This window comes from Blennius ocellaris (assembly GCF_963422515.1).
Source record: "Blennius ocellaris genome assembly, chromosome: 18".
In the NCBI taxonomy this organism is placed as follows: domain Eukaryota; kingdom Metazoa; phylum Chordata; class Actinopteri; order Blenniiformes; family Blenniidae; genus Blennius; species Blennius ocellaris.
In genome coordinates this window covers 18,054,976-18,072,828 of record NC_137667.1, presented here as the reverse complement: position 1 = coordinate 18,072,828, position 17,853 = coordinate 18,054,976, and the positions used below count along the sequence as shown (strand labels likewise).

Here is a 17,853-nt window from a genome sequence, read left to right as displayed (position 1 = left end):
AGTGATCGATAATATGACACCTCAGACTTTCACGATGATTGCCAGCCAACAGCAACCTTACAGGGACAGATCAGAACCAAACTTGGGCTAACGGAAGACCATTTAGTGCTCGTGATTCAACAGGAACTTCGAGAGGCTCAATTGGGATCTGGAGCTGCTCAGCGAGTTTGCTGTCCAGGAAGTTTTCTTCGGCACCAGAGTCAATTAACACATTCACTGGGACAGGCTGAACTCGCCAGCAGAGAGAAGCGGCCAGCTGGAGATTTATTACTGGTGAGCCACCCCTTTTGCCGGACGGGTGGGGCAGGTGGCAATGTAATGGCCAGTCTTGCCACAGTACAGACAAGCGTTCGTGGCTTGGGATCGTTTCCTCTCTTGAGGTGTGAGTTGCGCCCACCCAATTTGCATTGGCGCCGGTTCAGTTTCAGACGACAGAGAGTTCATTGGACTTGCCCGAACCAGGTTTGAGAAGTGGGTTGCAGTAGGGTAGAATTGCTGGCTGCCTTCTCGTCTGCGTTCCCGTAGTCGATTATCCAGATTAATCGTCAATGTGATGAGGGTATCCAGGTTGGCAGCCTCCTCTCGTGTGGCGAGTTGTTCCTTCAATTCCTCGTTGAGGCCTCGATAGAAGACATTCTGCAAGGCTGTATCATTGAATCCACTCTCCACGGCAGTGGTACGAAATTCCACGGCAAATTCTGCTGCACTCCTGGCCCCCTGCCGCAAGGTGGTAAGGCAGTTTCCGGCATCCCGGCTCCGAACTGGGTGGTCAAATATCTTCTTCATCTCATTGGTGAAGGCTGAATATGAGCAGCATATTTCGCCTTGCCTCGCCCAAACAGATGCTCCCCAATCCCTCGCCGGGCCCTTCAACAACCCCACCAAATAAGCTATTTTAGACCTATCAGAGGCATAAGACATAGGCTGTAACTCAAAAACCAAGGAAACCTGAGTGAGAAACGCTTGACAGGAACCCAAGTCTCCAGCATAACGCTCCGGCATGGGCACAGCGGGTTCACGAGGAAAAGGGAGTGGTGAAGGATTTGTGTCGGGAGACATCAAACTCGGAGTGGGAACAGTAACTATCGGGGCAGCTGAGGAAGCAGTCATAACTGTGGCTAACAATTTAACTTTGCAGATTAGCTGAGAGACTTGATTTAATAAAACACGGTTACTCTCTACCAAAGTGCGTAGTAGCGCGTCGTGACGAACCAACATGGCGCCATGACTGGCCATAGCCAGGATTGGTGCCTGAGAGGCCTGATCAGCGCCGGTCACATTGTCCCCTGAGTTCATCATGGTCGGACCGTACTGTCACGGTTCACTCTCAGAGACTCGGGTGCGGACAGAAACATGGCAACCAGGGATACTTTCAGAGCACTTTATTAAACGACATGGCAATGAACACAAACCAGAAACACAAACAAGCAGAACTCCAAGAGCCAGAATTACGGACTTTACCCAGAAACCACAAACTAAACCCATCCAAACAGAACTCCAGAATAAGCAACACAGAAACACTATGCAGACTAAGGATCCACCCTAAACAAACTATAAGGACCCAGCGGGAGACTGAGGGAGCACACAGGCTGGTATGAAGCGGAGCGGGATGGATGGCGTGGTCGACACTGGAGACCACAGGAGGTGGTGTATGCTGCAGCCTGAAGGACGGTTGTCGGGGAGTCTTGTGCTGAAGCCGTAGGAATGGCCCAACGAGCAGAGTCACATATAGGAGCTTGGTGCAGCAGGGTGGGTCCAGAACTGCAGCAGAGGAGAGACAGACTTAACGCAGGACAAAACAGACTGAGGCGAGGTAAGGCAGAGTAGAGTACAGCTAACTGTAGATAGTGCCGAGTCTTCATCTGATGCCAGCTTCATAGGGAGAGAGGTGCATTGTTGAGTGAAACCACGCCCTTCTGCAGGTGAGTGCACTCAGGTAATCAGCACTGCACTCCTCCACACCTCACACAGCAGGCAGCACACGCCCACCGAGGAAAAGGGAAAGGAGGGAGAGGGAAGGGAAAAAATGCTGCCACTAGGCAGAGCCAGAGGTGGAGGTCATGACAGTCTTTCATCCTGTCATGTTCATGAGCAGCATTTCAAAGTTCTTTTAAGTTTTTATTTTTATTTATTTATTTATGTATGTATGTATGTATGTATGTATGTATGTATGTATGTATGTATGTATGTATGTATGTATGTATGTATGTATGTATGTATGTATTTATTTATTTATTTATTTATTGTGTTTGTGTGGTTTCTTTTATTTTGATATAATTTTGTGGCGTTTTTCTGCTTTTGCATCAATCTGCAGTTTGATTTAATGATCATTTTGCATTATTTATAGTTAGTTTTTTTTCCCATTGGTATGCAGCTAGTTGTGGTGGTCTTGGGTCTTTTTGCTTGAATTGGTTATTAATTATTAAGAAACTGTGTTGCGTTTTTGTGAGTTTTGCATTTCTTTCTGGTCATCGTTGTATCTGTTGTGGTTGTTTTCCTCTCTCAGTCCTTGTGTCGTTTTGTGATCGCAGAAGTCAGTGGATTTCTTGCTTTTATTCTGCTCCAGAAGCTAAACCTGTTGCTCTCCGTCTCTGCCCTGCACTTTTCTCTCTTCCTGTCCTCTGACCGAACAGCAGAAAGTTTCTTCCTCCGAACCTGGTGCTGCAGGTTTCTTCCTGTTAAAAGGGACTTTTTCCTTCCCACCGTCTGATGCACTTGCTCGTGTGGGTTTGTTTGTGTGTTTGTTTTTTCTCAGAAGGACTGCAAGATGACTGGGAACTGGGAAGACTTCAATTGGGTTAGGGTTGCAAAACAAATGAAACAAAAAACACACAACTCTGCAGAATCACCGAGTTTTACATGAATGGTTCCAAAGAAAAGGCAGATAGTTTGTCCACTCCTCTAACTCTATCATTCACTCCTCTCTTTGTGTATTTCACAGTATCTCTCTCCTTCTATCCCCATCTCTATTTCTTCTTTGTTCTTCTTTCTCCTTCTCTCTCCCCACCTCTCTCTCTCTCTTCATCCCTTCATTTATTTTTTCTCTTTCTATTTCGCTCTTCACCTATTTGCATACCCCCCTTCTCTCTCTCTCTCTCTCTCTCTCTCTCTCTCTCTCTCTCTCTCTCTCTCTCTCTCTCTCTCTCTCTCTCTCTCTCTCTCTCTCTCTCTCTCTCCCTCCCCCGGTGCCAAGAGGCTCTGCGGCAAAATGTCATATTTCACCGGCTGCGCTCTCAGAGGACGAGCTCCCCTCTACTGTACACCTCCTGCACATCCGCTCCTCCTGTCCTCCACTGCAGCCTCCATCCATCCATCCATCCATCCTGGGATCCACTTCTTCTCCTCCTGCGCACCGCTGATGTATATAGTTTTCATTCTTTTCGCAGGTGCAGAAGCGCAAAGAGGAAAGAACAAACTTGTGCAGATCCTCTGAAACATGAGCGAGAGGGGAGTAAAGCCACAAACGACTGACTTTGAAAGAGTTTTAGAAGCTTTGAGGAGAGAAAAAATTATCCTGAGCTGCTGTTTAAGCCAAAAGGGAAACTGAAGAGTCGCGTCCTCGCATCTCCTCTCACTACTTTTCCATTTATTCTAATTAGAAAAAGAAAATTCTCCTGAATGCAGATTCACCCCCGCGGCACAGTGGGCTTCTCACGGTGGGATCCTCACAGCCTCGCGTCCTCCAGCGTCTCCCTCACAGCGGCAGTGCGTCGCGGCTGTGCGTAAAATCCCCCCCAAACGGCGCATTTGGCGGTGCGCACCGGAGCCTGAGCCTGACCTCACCCCCGCCTCATCCCCCCTCCTCCTCCTCCTCCTCCCCCTCCTCCCCCGTCCCTTCTTCACCATGGACGTGTTCAAGAGCCGCATGCTGGGGATCTCCGTGGCCGTGGCGCACGGCGTGTTCTCCGGATCCCTCAACATCCTGCTGAAGTTCCTCATCACCAGCTACCACTTCGGCTTCCTGACGCTCATCCAGTTCCTGACCAGCAGCACCGCGGCGCTCACGCTGGAGACGCTCCGGAGGCTGGGGAAGGTCAACATCCCCCCCTTCAGTGTCCAGCTCTCCAAGGTACACAGACAAAACAAAAAGAAATTACAGATCTGGTAGTTCTATGCTGTGTTTTTTGTTTTCTCTCTTGAAATCTTGATATTGTCTAACTCTTAAATAGATAGTGTTCCAATGAAGGCTGATGTATCTTAAAGTGGAATAACCTGAAATTTCACATAATTATTGGGGAATGTATGGATACTTTTTATCCCTATATTTGAAGATATGAGGCGTATTTCCTCATGCGTAATCTCTAGATCATATTTTGTCATAAAAAAAATACTTTACTGGGAATGATTCACATTTATAGGAAAAATATCAAACATGCAGATTCTGCATTTAAAAGTGATCAAGGCACATCGATAATGGCCATGTTTTCCTTTTCCAAAATGAAAGTTTTAAATGGAATCCATAGTCAATCATCACAATACGAACTGGAAATTCACATAATTTCATATAAAGTACAGTCAAGTTCTTACCTGCTTGCTATTTTAATTAGAAAATATACAATTGATACAATTAGGATTATTGTTAACAATTAAGCTTGGGTGTATTCATGCTGACTGACAAGAAAATGGTCCAAATTTACAATAATATTGTCTTTATGTTGAAGGTGTAGCAATTTCTGGCAGCGTTGGTCTGTTTTGTGATGAAAGTATAGACATTTTCTTCACATATACTCTGCCCCACAGCAAAGAAAAACTTTAAAGTTTAAATGTAAAAGTTATTATGACACTATTTTACCTGTCTAATGCATTCAAGATGAAGTTGGTCTGAAAGTTCATTGTGGGAATTTTTTTTTATGCCATGTTATATTGTTTAAAATGAGATTAAAGAAAAGGCTAGAGGCAGTCAGTTGTTTTGTGAGCAAAGAAAAGGTGTTGTGCATATCAATAGTGTCAGAAATGACATCAGTCATTTAATTTTGGATGAAATCTGGTCACGTGTTGTCAAAGGGTTCAGGGGACATCATCATTTAAAGCTATGTAACACTAAAAACCACAGGAGGCTGCCAATCTGTATCAGGGGTGTCAAACTCAGATCCTCGAGGGCCAAAGCTCTGCACGTTTTCCACGTCTCCCTCCACTGAATGTCCTGATGCTTCATCACCACGTTCAGCACAAAGCCAGGTAACCAGCTGCTCATTGCAATCAGCTGTGTGGAAGCAGGGAGACGTGCGAATCGTGCAGGGCTGCGGCCCTCGAGGACTGGAGTCCGACACGTGTGATCTGTATGGATCAAGACTGGACGACTCCATGGCGAATAAGAGTAAAAGTGACCTATATCATATTTATAGTTTTTTTTTTTTAATTGTCATACTCTTTCCTTCTTCAGGAGGGAAATTGGACTGCAAATGTAGTCAGAGTGGAGAATCCAGGTTACTGTTGAAAGTTTTTCTGCTGACGAGGCTCCATAGTTAGTGATTTTAATTCAGAGAGTGCTTTAAAGTAGTTTTTTTTGGCACGAGTCCCCCCCCCCCCCACACACACACACACACACCATCGCATCCTGGTGCTGCTGAGGCTGCTGAGGCTGCCTCCTGCTCTTTGCTGGCTGGATGATGAGCTGATTGACGGACTGATTGACTGACTGGATAATTGAGCGAGCCGCAGATCGAGCAGCTGACTGACCGATGGGCTCATTAACAATATTGGCAGGACTGTTTGTCAAAATCACTGCGGCCCCAATAAAAACAAACAAATCTGAAAGTCTCAAACTGCATTTCTTCAATGTCTTATTAGAAGAAAACAGAAGATGTATTCTGATTGGTGCAAGTGTTTGTGTGGGTGGGTCAATCTACCAAACATCCAGTGAAACAACTGCAGTTTGTTAAGAATTATTCAAAAAGATCAGACTGTCCTTGTTGGCTAATTGCCCCCGTGGTATATATATATATACATATACCACCATGAAAATGTTTTCAAGTGCAAAGAAACATTTTTTGCATTTTGGGGTTCCGTTTACACAACGACAAGGTTTGGAGCCACTGAAAATGCAACTTTTTCAAAAGTTTGCCAGCTTTTCAAAAATGCTCCAACTCCATCGAATGTTGAAAACACAACTTTTTGGAAACATGGCTACTCTGTATGCTGCTAAAGCAGCTGGACGATAAGAAGAATGTTTCCTCCAGGATGTCATGACTCTCACTCCACATTCTCCTGGACTTGGTAGTTTTATTTTGACAGTCACTGTAATAACAGTCCAACTTGGTCATCTATTGACAATACAAGAATGTTCACGTGCTCCTATTGTTAATGTTTATAGCACGTTGTTCTCTGTGCCCATTTATGTGGTTTAATTCCCAAAACAACTCGCAGCACCCGCTAGAGGCTGAACATCAAACTACATTGTTTTTAGCATTTCTGCTGTTTTTACGTAAACAGACAACCGTTATCAAAACATTTTTGCATAAACATGAAACATTTCTGAAACAAAAACACAAAAAGATGCGTTTTCACTTGAAACCCAGTGTAAACGGGGCATTGCTCTGTTTTTCTGTTTTTAATGGAATCCGTTTAATTCTTTCATTTTTCTTTGGTCTGTTTTTTTAATTTTTTATTAAGGCTGCATGACATCTACAGTATTTGCAGTGGTTTTGTGCCTGTTTCTTTGCTTTTAATTTGACTGTTCATTTTTCTGTTGCTTCTCATTCACCGAGCAGCTTTTTGCATATTGCACCATGCAATATGAATTTATGTTTTATTTCTTGGTCATTTTGCATGTGTTTGAAATCATTTTGACTTTCTCTCACTGTTTTGTGGGCTTCGGTAGCATCTTTATTTCCATCCAGCAGGTTTGTTTTTTAATTTTTTCACATATTCTTACAGTCCTTTGGTTTTGTCTTTGCATTTTTCATTTCAGAACTTCTTGCAGTGATATATTTTTGTTCCCTCCTCCTTTGTTTCAAACTGTTTTGTGCCTTTACATTTTTTTGTCCATGCTTTGCTTTTCTCTTTGGATTCAACAAGTTTCTTTGTGATTGTTTTGCATGTCTCAGCTCATTTGCCATTTTTTTGAAGTTTGATATAACCCAGTGAGAATCTCAGCATCTTTTCCTCGTGCAGCTCAGCTTCCTGTCACCAAACATCATAGCAGGTCCTACTATTGTCTTGTAAACCTTGCTGCTATTGTTCTGCCACACATCAGCCCTGACACGTGTCTCCACCCACTCCACCCTGTTCTCTTCGTGATGTGGTGGAGAAAAGTGCTACGGCGTTTCAGTGCTGTTGGGATGGTGACTACATATTGAGATTTGCTTTGACTTGACATCATTTTGAGGGATAAATCGAATATTGGCGTGTGTCTGTGTCCCTGCAGGAGTTTGCGTCGGTGTGCATCCTCTCCACGCTGCAGTCCACCCTCACCCTGTGGTCCCTGCGCGGCCTCAGCCTGCCCATGTACGTGGTGTTCAAGCGCTGCCTGCCGCTCTTCACGCTCAGCATCGGCGTGTGCGTGCTCAGGAACGGCGTGCCGTCCGTTGGCGTGGCCATCGCCGTGCTCATCACCACCGGAGGAGCTGCACTGGCTGGTAAACATCATCATTAATATGGAAAACGTCAAGTATCTGACATGAATGCTTAACAATTTACACACACGCATCCCTATATACGTACCGTATATATATAAGCTGTGAGCAAATTTATATAATCTGTATAAGCTGTGTATCCTGGTTTTAAAGCTGAAACATGTTTCATCATACAGTTTATGTGGTGGAAAAACGACTTTCTTTGGTCATTAAAGTTGCAGATGTCCAACTTACAGTAGGAGTATGTAAAAATAATACATTTCTCATTGTTTATGACCAAACAAACAAGTTCATAGGTGAAAAATCCATTCTAAACAGGTGGGTTTAAGACATGACGGATTTGTGAAGAAAGTTTGAGGGAAGGAAGGTCCATCCATCCAATTATCCAGCACTTCGTACTCAGAGGATCAGTTTGCCTTAAATGCATGTTTATGGGTGGCTGTGTGATTCCCAATCGCGCCCTGTCCACATATTCAAATGTCCTTGAGCAAGACACCAAACCTCAATTTGCTTCAGATGGATGCACTGAGCACCTTGCATGGCAGCCGCCAGCTTGGGTGTGTGAATTGGTGAATGTCTTCCTTAATACAACAATATTTATAGATGAAATCCATTCACGTTTATGGACTGTGTGAGGAAACCGGAGAAAGAACCAGAACTCAACACAAACAGCCTCAATCCAGACTCGAACTGGGGGTCTTCTTGCTCATCAGCAAGACTCTAAACACCGCCATACTGCCATGCAGCCGCAGGAAGGAAGGTGGCAACAAAAAGACATCTGGTCAGCCCTGCAGGGAGGCAAGAGGATCAGCTCAACAGAGGCAGTGGGAACAAACGAAGAGATGGAGGGGATCAGAGCGGTTGTGCAGTGCATTGTGGGTAGTAAAGGTGTGGGACAGGGAGCCCGGGGAGGATCTGCAGCTCCATGTGATCTTAAGAATGGGAACAGCTGAGTGGACAAGCAGCAAATTCCCTGTATGTGTTTAATGTTTATTGGGGACTTGGGTTGATGAGGCGGAACAGATGCTGCTGCAGTGGATTCTGGAGGTAATGAAGGTGAGAACCAGGCTTCACCTGCAGAGCAGGAGAGTAATGAGTCGGGATGGGAAAAAGACATTTCAGCAACTTGTTATCAACCATATTACAAAGATTACAGAGGCTTGAGGATTGAAGGAATATCCTGGAGCTCATCACAAATCCACGTCCAATAACCTTGTTCTTGCGTTGGCTCTTTCTCCGTATGATTAAAAACATTATGACACACAAGAACGCTCTGGCACGGGTTAGTAGAATAGGTTAAAACACTTCAAAGTTCAGAAGTGTGGTGGAATAGTGGTTAACCCTCTCGACTCAAAGTCCTGAGTTTAAGTTCACACATTTTTTTGCAAAGTTTTCTTGTTTGAGAAGATCCCCGTTTATTTTTTCCAAAGTACTGCAAATTTCCTCTACAGTCTAAAAACATGTGCTTGAGGCTAACTGGTGAGTCTGAATTTCCCGTACATGTGAATGTAAATGTGTGTGACCGTCTGTGTGATGAACCGGTGACGTGTTCATGGTGTCGTCATTTGCCTTTACCTAAAAGGAGCTAAGGTCTCGTTTACATGACAACACTTCAAGTGGAAACGCATTTTCATTTCGGAAAAGCTTTGTGTTCATACGCCAACAATCTGAAAACAATGCCGTTCGCATGTGCGGCCACTAGTAGATGCTGTTGTTTGATTTTGTAATGAAACCACACAAACGCACACAGAACAATGCGCTATAATCATTAACAATGAGAGAACATGAAAATTCGTACATTCTAGTGGACAAACAGCAAAGTTGGATTGTTATTTCAGTGACTGTCAATTATAAAACTACCAAGTCCAGGAGAATGTGGACTGGGAGTCACGACCCTCTGGAGGAAAACATTATTGTTATTGTCAATCTACTGCACATGTGCAGAACAAGTGTTGACTATGGCCGTGGTGCACATGTGCAGTAGCAGCGTATCAGAAAAGTTGCTTTTTCCTCCCGTTTCCATGGAGACGGGTTCTAGCACTTTGAAAAAGTTGCGTTTTCAGTGTCTCGGAGTACACGAATAAACGCAATGAAGATTTTCCGTTTTCACTTGAAAACGTTGGGTAACTGGAGCCACAGATTGTCTCCAGCATCCTAAAATGGTTAAACTGGTTTAGAGAATGTTTAGAAAAGAGCAGAGGTTTAAACATAAATGCAGCTGTTGTCAAAGCATCATTTTTGGGAAATGCATGCCGCATACTGTATGTAGTAAACTAGACCACACTGAGTGCTCACTTCTATTAATTTTTAGGAAAGCTATGAGAAAATTAAAGTTTCAGGCTCAATGTGTGGTTCAAGGAATCAATATTAATATTACGCTGACACACTTCCACTGATCGACAGTTCAGTTCAGGGCAAATCAGCATTTTCAACAACGAATGCATTCTTTGTAGAAAAGGTGAAAAGGCGTCCACAAGCCTCCCTCCCAAAGGGCTTCAGGGAGCTCCTCACATCTCGACATGAGGTCGTCACTCGCTTCAGAAGAAAAGAAAACACCAGAGCCGGCAGGCTGGAGATGAAATTACTTTTTGACAGCATTTTTTTCCCTCATTCAATTAAATTATATTGAATCACATGTTCAAGAATATTGCCTTGAACAGTAAGTGACTGTTTGGCAGCAAGTAAAATGTTTATGGTCTGAATCTCTTAAAAAAAACAATCAGTGGAAGTAGTGGCTTTTGTACAATATGCATTTCCTTGCTTAAACTACACTTTTATGGAAAAATACAGAATGATCCTTTTCAGTAAAGTGCATCATTTTTTGGGGTCAATGTTCCTGCCTGTGGATCAAGTGGAAGTGTGTCAGTTAACTGACCACACAAGAAATTTGGTGAAATGGTGTCATTTTTCTAACGGATATACTTGGATTATGTAAAGCAGTCAATTGTCATAGATTAATTTATTTTCTTGTACCGCCTCGCTGGGCAAAAAGTGGTCCAAAACACATCATCTCCAGACATCTGGAAGACTTGAAGTCTTTCTTGGATGTTGTATTTATGTTTTGTCTTGACGTAAATGAAAATGTATTTAAAGGCAGAATGAGCATGCGTTGTTTAGGAATGTGGGAGGAAACCAGAGAACCCAGGCACACACAAGCAAATTCCACAAACACCTCCAGTGGGATTTAAACCCACAACAATCTCTCTGTGAGGCGAGACGGCTAACCACTGCACCTGATGATGACAATTGACTACTAAATCCTAAAACATTTACTCATGTACACGGTTGTATTCACCAGATGAAAGGTTATCAAAGTGGTGACCAAAATAATAAATGGTCAAAACTCAGACACATGTTTTTTGTGTCATTTGTTAACTGGTTATACTTCATATATGTAGATGTAAAATATAATTTGAATCAAAAATAGACATTCCTTGTGCTCATACACCAAATAGTGACACTACATACACCAATGTAGACTTTAGAACAGGGGAGTCGAATTAAAAATTTAAAACATTTTGATCTTAAAAACAAACAAACAGATTACATTTTTTATAAAACACATTTCCTAAAAGTATCAGACACAACAGAACATTGAAACATGAGCTGAGATATCAGCGATGCTGCCATGAAACCTAGCGACCTCATTGTTATCAAACTGGCCTCAAAGTCATGCCGTCGGGGTGAGTTTGTGAAAGCACCCATAATGCAACAGCTGTAGGAGAAGTTTTATTGGACATTTCATTGCATTTTACGCCAGAATTTCTCGTCAAAAATGGCTTTGTATTGAGACTGTAGGCATTTTCATCACGTGTACTCTGCATCACAACTAAGAAAACGTGATAATTTGAATTTAAAGGTTATTATGGCAGTAGTTGACCGGTCTGATCGCTCAAGATAAAACTAGATTGAATGTGGCCACTGAACTGAAATGTTCTTGACGCCCCTGTGTATCACACATTTTCTTGTTCTGTGTTAATGTGTTTTAGTCCTCGAAACAGAAGTAAATTAAAGAATTTAATGTCTATTGTTTTAAAAATATGGTTTGCCAAACTCATCACACTTCCACTGATCCACAGGCAGGAAAATGGACCAAATTATATTCTTTGTGAGGAATTTGTTTATTAAGCCCCCAAGAATGGAATTAAATTCCTGCCTTTGCCGTCAGCGTTCGGGTTGAAGCACAATAAAACCACAAGAACAAACATTCGGAAGATTTTAAGTACGACATTAATTTCTTCAATCTTCTTTCTCTGCAGTTAATTTAACAGTTTTATTGTGTTTAATGATCCCAAAGTCATAAACAGCTAAATATTGGAATAAATAGTAGAGATGATTTATTTCCTGCTCAGGAGTTTGTGGGATTTGACAGACGGCCAGCGAGACGTGTAATGGACAGATTCATCATTCTGGGTCTAATACTGGCTAATGATTGCCACCTCTCCCTTTAAAAGAGCGAATATTTGTATCTTCCAGGCGTCTGTCAGTTTAATCATCTGCGATAATGCTGCTGTCAGTATTTTAAATGCTCAAAAAAGGTGGATCGTGAGTGAGATGAGAAAATAAAAGCCTATTTGCTCCCCTATGTGCTTTACAGGGGAGGTGAGGATGAACTGTTTCCTGCTGTTTCTGGTAATTTAACTTCATAGTCTGGATTTTAGTTTTAATGAAATTACCAGAGGTAATCGACTTTAAGTAGCCTTGAAGCCTTTGTAGCGACAGTTCGGATGCTGCTCGGGAAACATCCCATTTTTGTCTTTCTTGAGTTTCACGGTAATCCAGAGCTAACCGTCCACATATTCATGGGCTCATTACGAGCTGGCGGTGCTAATGGAAAATTCTGCTGCTTTCAGTGGCTCCAATCCGACTAAATGTTCCTACACTATTGAGCACATTAATGAGCTTACTGGGTGCAGCTCTCCTGATTTTTTTTTTTATTAAATTTTTTTTAATTTAACACATTCACTGGTTTGCCAAATACAACGTGTTTCCATCAGATTGGCAAAAACACTTCCTCCATTTTCCACACAAAAGCAGGATTTCACAGCGAGCTGATGATATGCAGAAGAAGATGAAGTTAAAAAAAAAGAAACTATAAAAAAAACAACAAAAACAAACAAACACTTTCAATCTGGGGACACGGCCCCTGATAGGATTTTAAAATAGCAGCTGTGTTGTTTTTTTTTCTTCCCCAGCTCAGTAAGGAGGGTGTGAAAAATCACTGGATTAAAATCACTGATCTGAGCAGGTAATATTAAAACACTCCCCACAGAATTAAATACCATGACACTGAAGCTTTTACATATGCAAATTGTGCAAGCAGCTGCTGTGATGATGAGAGCTTGCGCTGCGCCGTCTGCAGCAGCGTGAGACAAACTCTGACCTTTAGAACTTCTCGTGGGGAGCCGGTGTGGAAGATGAGTCGGTTAGAAGCAGGCAGCTTCGCAGCATCACATACTTTTTCATTCTGAAACGACTAAACAGATTCAAATATGACATATATTATCGTATGCAGCCTCCGAAAGAGCAGCAAGCATCTCATTACTTTGCACTTGGAAATGGTTCCGTCTCAATCAGCTGGAGTTGCTTGATTCTAAAATGATAAATGCAAACATGATGGTAAATGCAAACAGTAATGTTTTCCTCCAGAGGGTCTTGACTCTCAGTCCAGATTCTCCTGGACTTGACAGTTTTACAGTTGACAGTCACTTCTCTGCTGCGTGTGTGTTTGGTTTTCATGACATAAACAACCAACAGCGCCAACTCGTGGCCTTCCATCAAAACTGCATTGTTTCCAGTGTTTCTGACATATTGTGTACGCGTATGGTACAGTCGCTGCGCAGTAACTTTAAATCACTGGGAGAACTGCACAACTGCAAATAAGGCGCACAAGGTCATGCGCTCTGTGTGAACTGCTGCCGTCAGCTAGAAAATACAGAGCATTAAAAACTAAGACAACCAGATTTCAAAACTGTTTTTGCTCACAAACAACACAGAAAAAACACATTTGAATGTGCAATATGTTTTCGAAGAGATCAGTGTAATGAATGACAGAATGCATGCATGTGAGTGATGGGCGTCTTCTTGTGTTTACTTTTACTCCTGGCTTTTAAGAGAGTTTTACAGTATTTTTTTTAATGTATGATATTGTTACGCCCCAGCCTAGGAGCTACTGGAGCCCAACATCAAGTTGTCACCAAGCCATTTGTCCAATCAGCCACAAACTACATCTCAGTGCAAAAGTGAATTTATTTACAATGTGCTCTAGTGTTCAACAAACAAATCAGGAACCCTTGAGCTCTACTATAAAAAACAACAAACCAAAAATCACCCTATTCTGTCAGGGGTAAAACTTATCCAACAAGCAAAAGGAAAACAAAAACAATGTCTTTTCTTCCCATCTCGATAAACAAGAGAAAACGATTTTACTCAAAAGTTACAGCTCACTCAATAAACACACACTGCGTGTAAATGTGGAACTTTTTGAAAAGGAAAATGCCAAAACGATACAGACAGGGAAGCCCAACATAAGCTGCAGGTTTAGGGATTGTCTGATTCAGTCACACATTTCCCTACATATAGTCCATCCATCAGTGTATATCAAACATTGGCATCTGGGGTCTATGGGCCAAAAAAAATACTTTACAAAAAGGAAAATGCAAAGAGTCGTTAAACAACATTGGAACCGAGTACCAAATGCAACTATTTTCTTAATAACGCATTTTAATGTGGACATGACCCTGATTTGAGTCGTGATCCCGAAGGTCCCTGAGTGACCAACTGCATCAATATAATTTCATTTAGAAAATCTCTTGGATCAGCAAGTCGATATGAAAGACTTTTATAGGAATGAATTTATCGGGCTGCAAAAGTCACTCATGCATGTATGAGGTGACCTCTAGTTGATTATAACTGAACAAAGGAGGTGATAAGAAAAGAAGGGACTCATAACAAAACTTCTCCCTAAAATGCTATGAAAGTTGAGAGTTTTCACTTGAAAACGTTGTTTAAATGGGGCTTTATGGATGCAGGTGGTTAAATGGAGGCCCGGCTTTAAAGACTGAAAGAATCTGACTCTTTGCACCAGATACTTGTCTTCAGCAGTCCAGCGCAGTCTTGGCCTTGATAGGTCATGACCTCCACAGCATTAGGCAGATGGTCATAATGTTATGGGTGGCCTCGAATCCAACTTTAGAAGTAATTTTCTCTACCGGGCAAACTTGACTAAAATTGGAAGGTCATTTCAACTTTCTCCCAAGTTCGGAAAGAAATAGCTCTCCGCCCAGTTACTGCATGTAAATCTTCCATGTGTGACTTATCATGGCCATAAATCCTGCAGCGGACAGAGTTTCATTGACGGCCACCGTCTTCATCACAACGATATTTCTCATGTGACTGATTTCACGGCTCCTGTTTGAGTTGTCGTTAAAATGATGGATCTCGGTTTGATTTGGAACAGACTTAACATATCCATATTTTAAGCCCCCTTCATTTTTCCTGGAGCTTTACGGCCGAGTCGGAGGCAAATTCACCCAGCCAAGGTAAGAATAAATAACATTGACATTTACACAATCAATACGGTTTTATTCTGAGCACTATTCAATCGGACTCCAGCCAACAGGCAGATTCTGGTTCTGCTCTAAAGAAGGTTTAAAGAGTCCATGTTAGAGTCCTCAGATTTTGACGGATGGATGGATGGATGTTGTAGTTATGTAAAAAAAAAGGGTGCCGTTTGGATTCATGAGGTTCTTGCTTAGGTTGCCGACAGGAACTGAACAAATCAGAAAAACTTGGGATGAATCAATGCACAGCTGTACAGACACGAGTGACAGTTCCATGAAAAATGCTCCTCAGACGTCTTCCCTCTTTCCTGTCGCCTTCAGGTGCGGGAGATCTCACAGGCGATCCCTTCGGTTACGTCACTGGTGTCCTGGCGGTGATCATCCACGCCTCCTACCTGGTTATAATCCAGAAAACCAGCCATGACAGCGAGTATGGTCCGCTCACAGCGCAGTACGCCATCGCCATCATGGCCACACCGGTCTGGACTCCTTTTCTTCCACCTCGTATTTGGTTCTTTCACCTGTTTTGGGCTTTGATTTGATGCTGGTTTCCTCTCCGTTCAGGTGCTGCTCGTGTGCTCCCTCATCTCCATGGACGCCGTCAACATGTGGTCGTACGAGGGCTGGAAGGACCCCCACATCACCGTCATCTTCGTCTGCTGCATCTTCATCGGCTGCGCCATGAACTTCACCACGTTGCACTGCACCTACATCAACTCGGCCGTCACCACCAGCTTTGTGGGCGTGGTCAAGAGCATCGCCACCATCACGGTGGGCATGCTGGCGTTCAGCGACGTCGCGCCGACGGGGCTGTTCATCGGCGGGGTGGTGGTGAACACGGTCGGCTCTATAACCTACTGCGTCGTCAAGTACTTTGAGACCAAGAAGAAGAGCACGTACGAGGATCTGGAGGAGGCGGGAAAAGACGGCGGGCTGCCCGGGGAGCCGTACCGGGAGAAGCCTCCGCTGAACGGGAACGGACCCGGCGCCGGAAATGATTCGGGACTATCGGAGGTTGAAGGACGGTCGACTGAAGAGACGCAGGAGGATCTGGAGGAGTCTCAATTGACTAACGGAGGGTTGTGGACGGGAGACGGCGGGCAGGGAGACGTAGAGGGAGGAGTGGATTCCCGCGTCATGACGGAAAAGGAGGCGATGGAGATGCAAAGGGAGCACCTCCACAAAGAGGGCGCCCCCGCCGGCCAGTCGGCCAGTGACAGCTACGTGGGCGTGTGGAGGTCCATCAGGCATCTGCAGTTCATGAAGAAGGACCCTTTAATCGATAACATGGAGCAGGAGAGTCCATGAGGGCGGCACAGAGACCTGAACAGACTCTGGAGAAGAAGACCAAACGCTGAAGAACCCAGAGAAGAAATAAAAAGGACAGACTGATCTTCCACCGGGAACCTCTTTCAAAAGCAATGCTTAACAAATGCTTGTTGGTCACGTTGGCTGCTGCTGCTGCTGCTGCTGCTGCTGCTGCTGCTGCGATACCTCAGTGAAAGCCTTCGTGCTCACGACTCAGTTTAATCACCCTGACTAAAAGAACAAGTTAAAAAAGCCGGAAACAGAAAGTAATTTTCTTTTATTTAATGCGTGGAAAGAGATTCCCGGTGGAGGAAAGCCGGTTTCAGGAGAAGCTGCCCGTCGATGATAAATTCTGTTTCTCGTCTATTCCAGCTCGGTGGAGCGAAGTGAAGACCGGACGGGGTGGCCGCCGAGGCAAAAGCATGATTCTTGTTTACAAAAAAACTAACAAAAAAACAGACTCCCTCAAACCCAAGTCCACCTCCCCTCCCCCGCTGATCAGCCAGCACCTCGCCATACACAAAAAGAAAAGCAGGTCTTTGCAGGAAAAAAAAAACAAAAAACGGCATCTCTTGTGTGGAATATCCTGTCGAGTCAAGGATCAGCAGAACAGCACTGAGAGTTTGTGTCATGTGTGTTTAAAGCTTGGGTGAGTTCTCGTTTCTGATTGGCCAGCAGCTTGTGTTTGTTCGCTCTGGTTTTTGGTCGTCCCCTCCAAGCTTTGAATTAGGGCCCTCCGATATCTGCCCAACAGAAAACACACAGTATCAAAGACTGAAAAATATGGAATTGTTTTTTCCTCATTTGCCATGCTTTAAATAGTCTTAAATCGATTGTTTAAATCAGGGGTGTCAAACATGAGGCCCGTAGGCCAAAACCGGCCCGGAAGAGGCCCGAATCCAACTGAACCATAAAGAAAATTGTAAAAAAAAAATTATTTCTTGAGAATAGTGGAAGAAATACAACACTGAAACTCTGAGATCATTGCTTAGCAAACTAACATTAGGCTCAAAGCCATGCTGTCAGGGTGAGTGTATGAAAACATGCAGAATTCAACAGTTCTTTTTAGGACATTTCACTGAATTTTGCACCAGATGGTTTAATTAAAATTGGCTTTATATTGAGATTGTAGTAATTTTCGGTAGTCACTATTTGGTTTTGTGAAAATATTGAGATTTTTATCACAAAACACTCTGCGCCACAACAAAGAAACACTTTAAAGTTTAAATTTAAAGGTTATTATGACACTAATTTACCGGTCCGGGCCACTCAAGATGAAAATGGGCTGAATGTGGCACCTGAACTAAAATGTGTTTGACATCCCTGGTTTAAATAGCGTGAAATGCTCCAACAGCAGACAAAGAATGGTTAACATGAAAGACCGTGCCACAGCCAAATCAAACATTTTA

General features: G+C 43.3%; 1 protein-coding gene across 1 annotated transcript; it reads left to right on the top strand.

The window, feature by feature from the left end:
* Positions 1 to 3,844: 3,844 nt before the first annotated feature.
* slc35d3 (solute carrier family 35 member D3) lies at positions 3,845 to 16,444 on the top strand (the record flags this gene model as incomplete). The annotated part of the gene is made up of 4 exons (XM_080514094.1): positions 3,845 to 4,069; positions 7,367 to 7,577; positions 15,458 to 15,615; positions 15,701 to 16,444. 4 exons carry the CDS (start codon positions 3,845 to 3,847, stop codon positions 16,442 to 16,444), a joined length of 1,338 nt encoding a protein of 445 aa, XP_080370220.1.
* Positions 16,445 to 17,853: the final 1,409 nt, after the last annotated feature.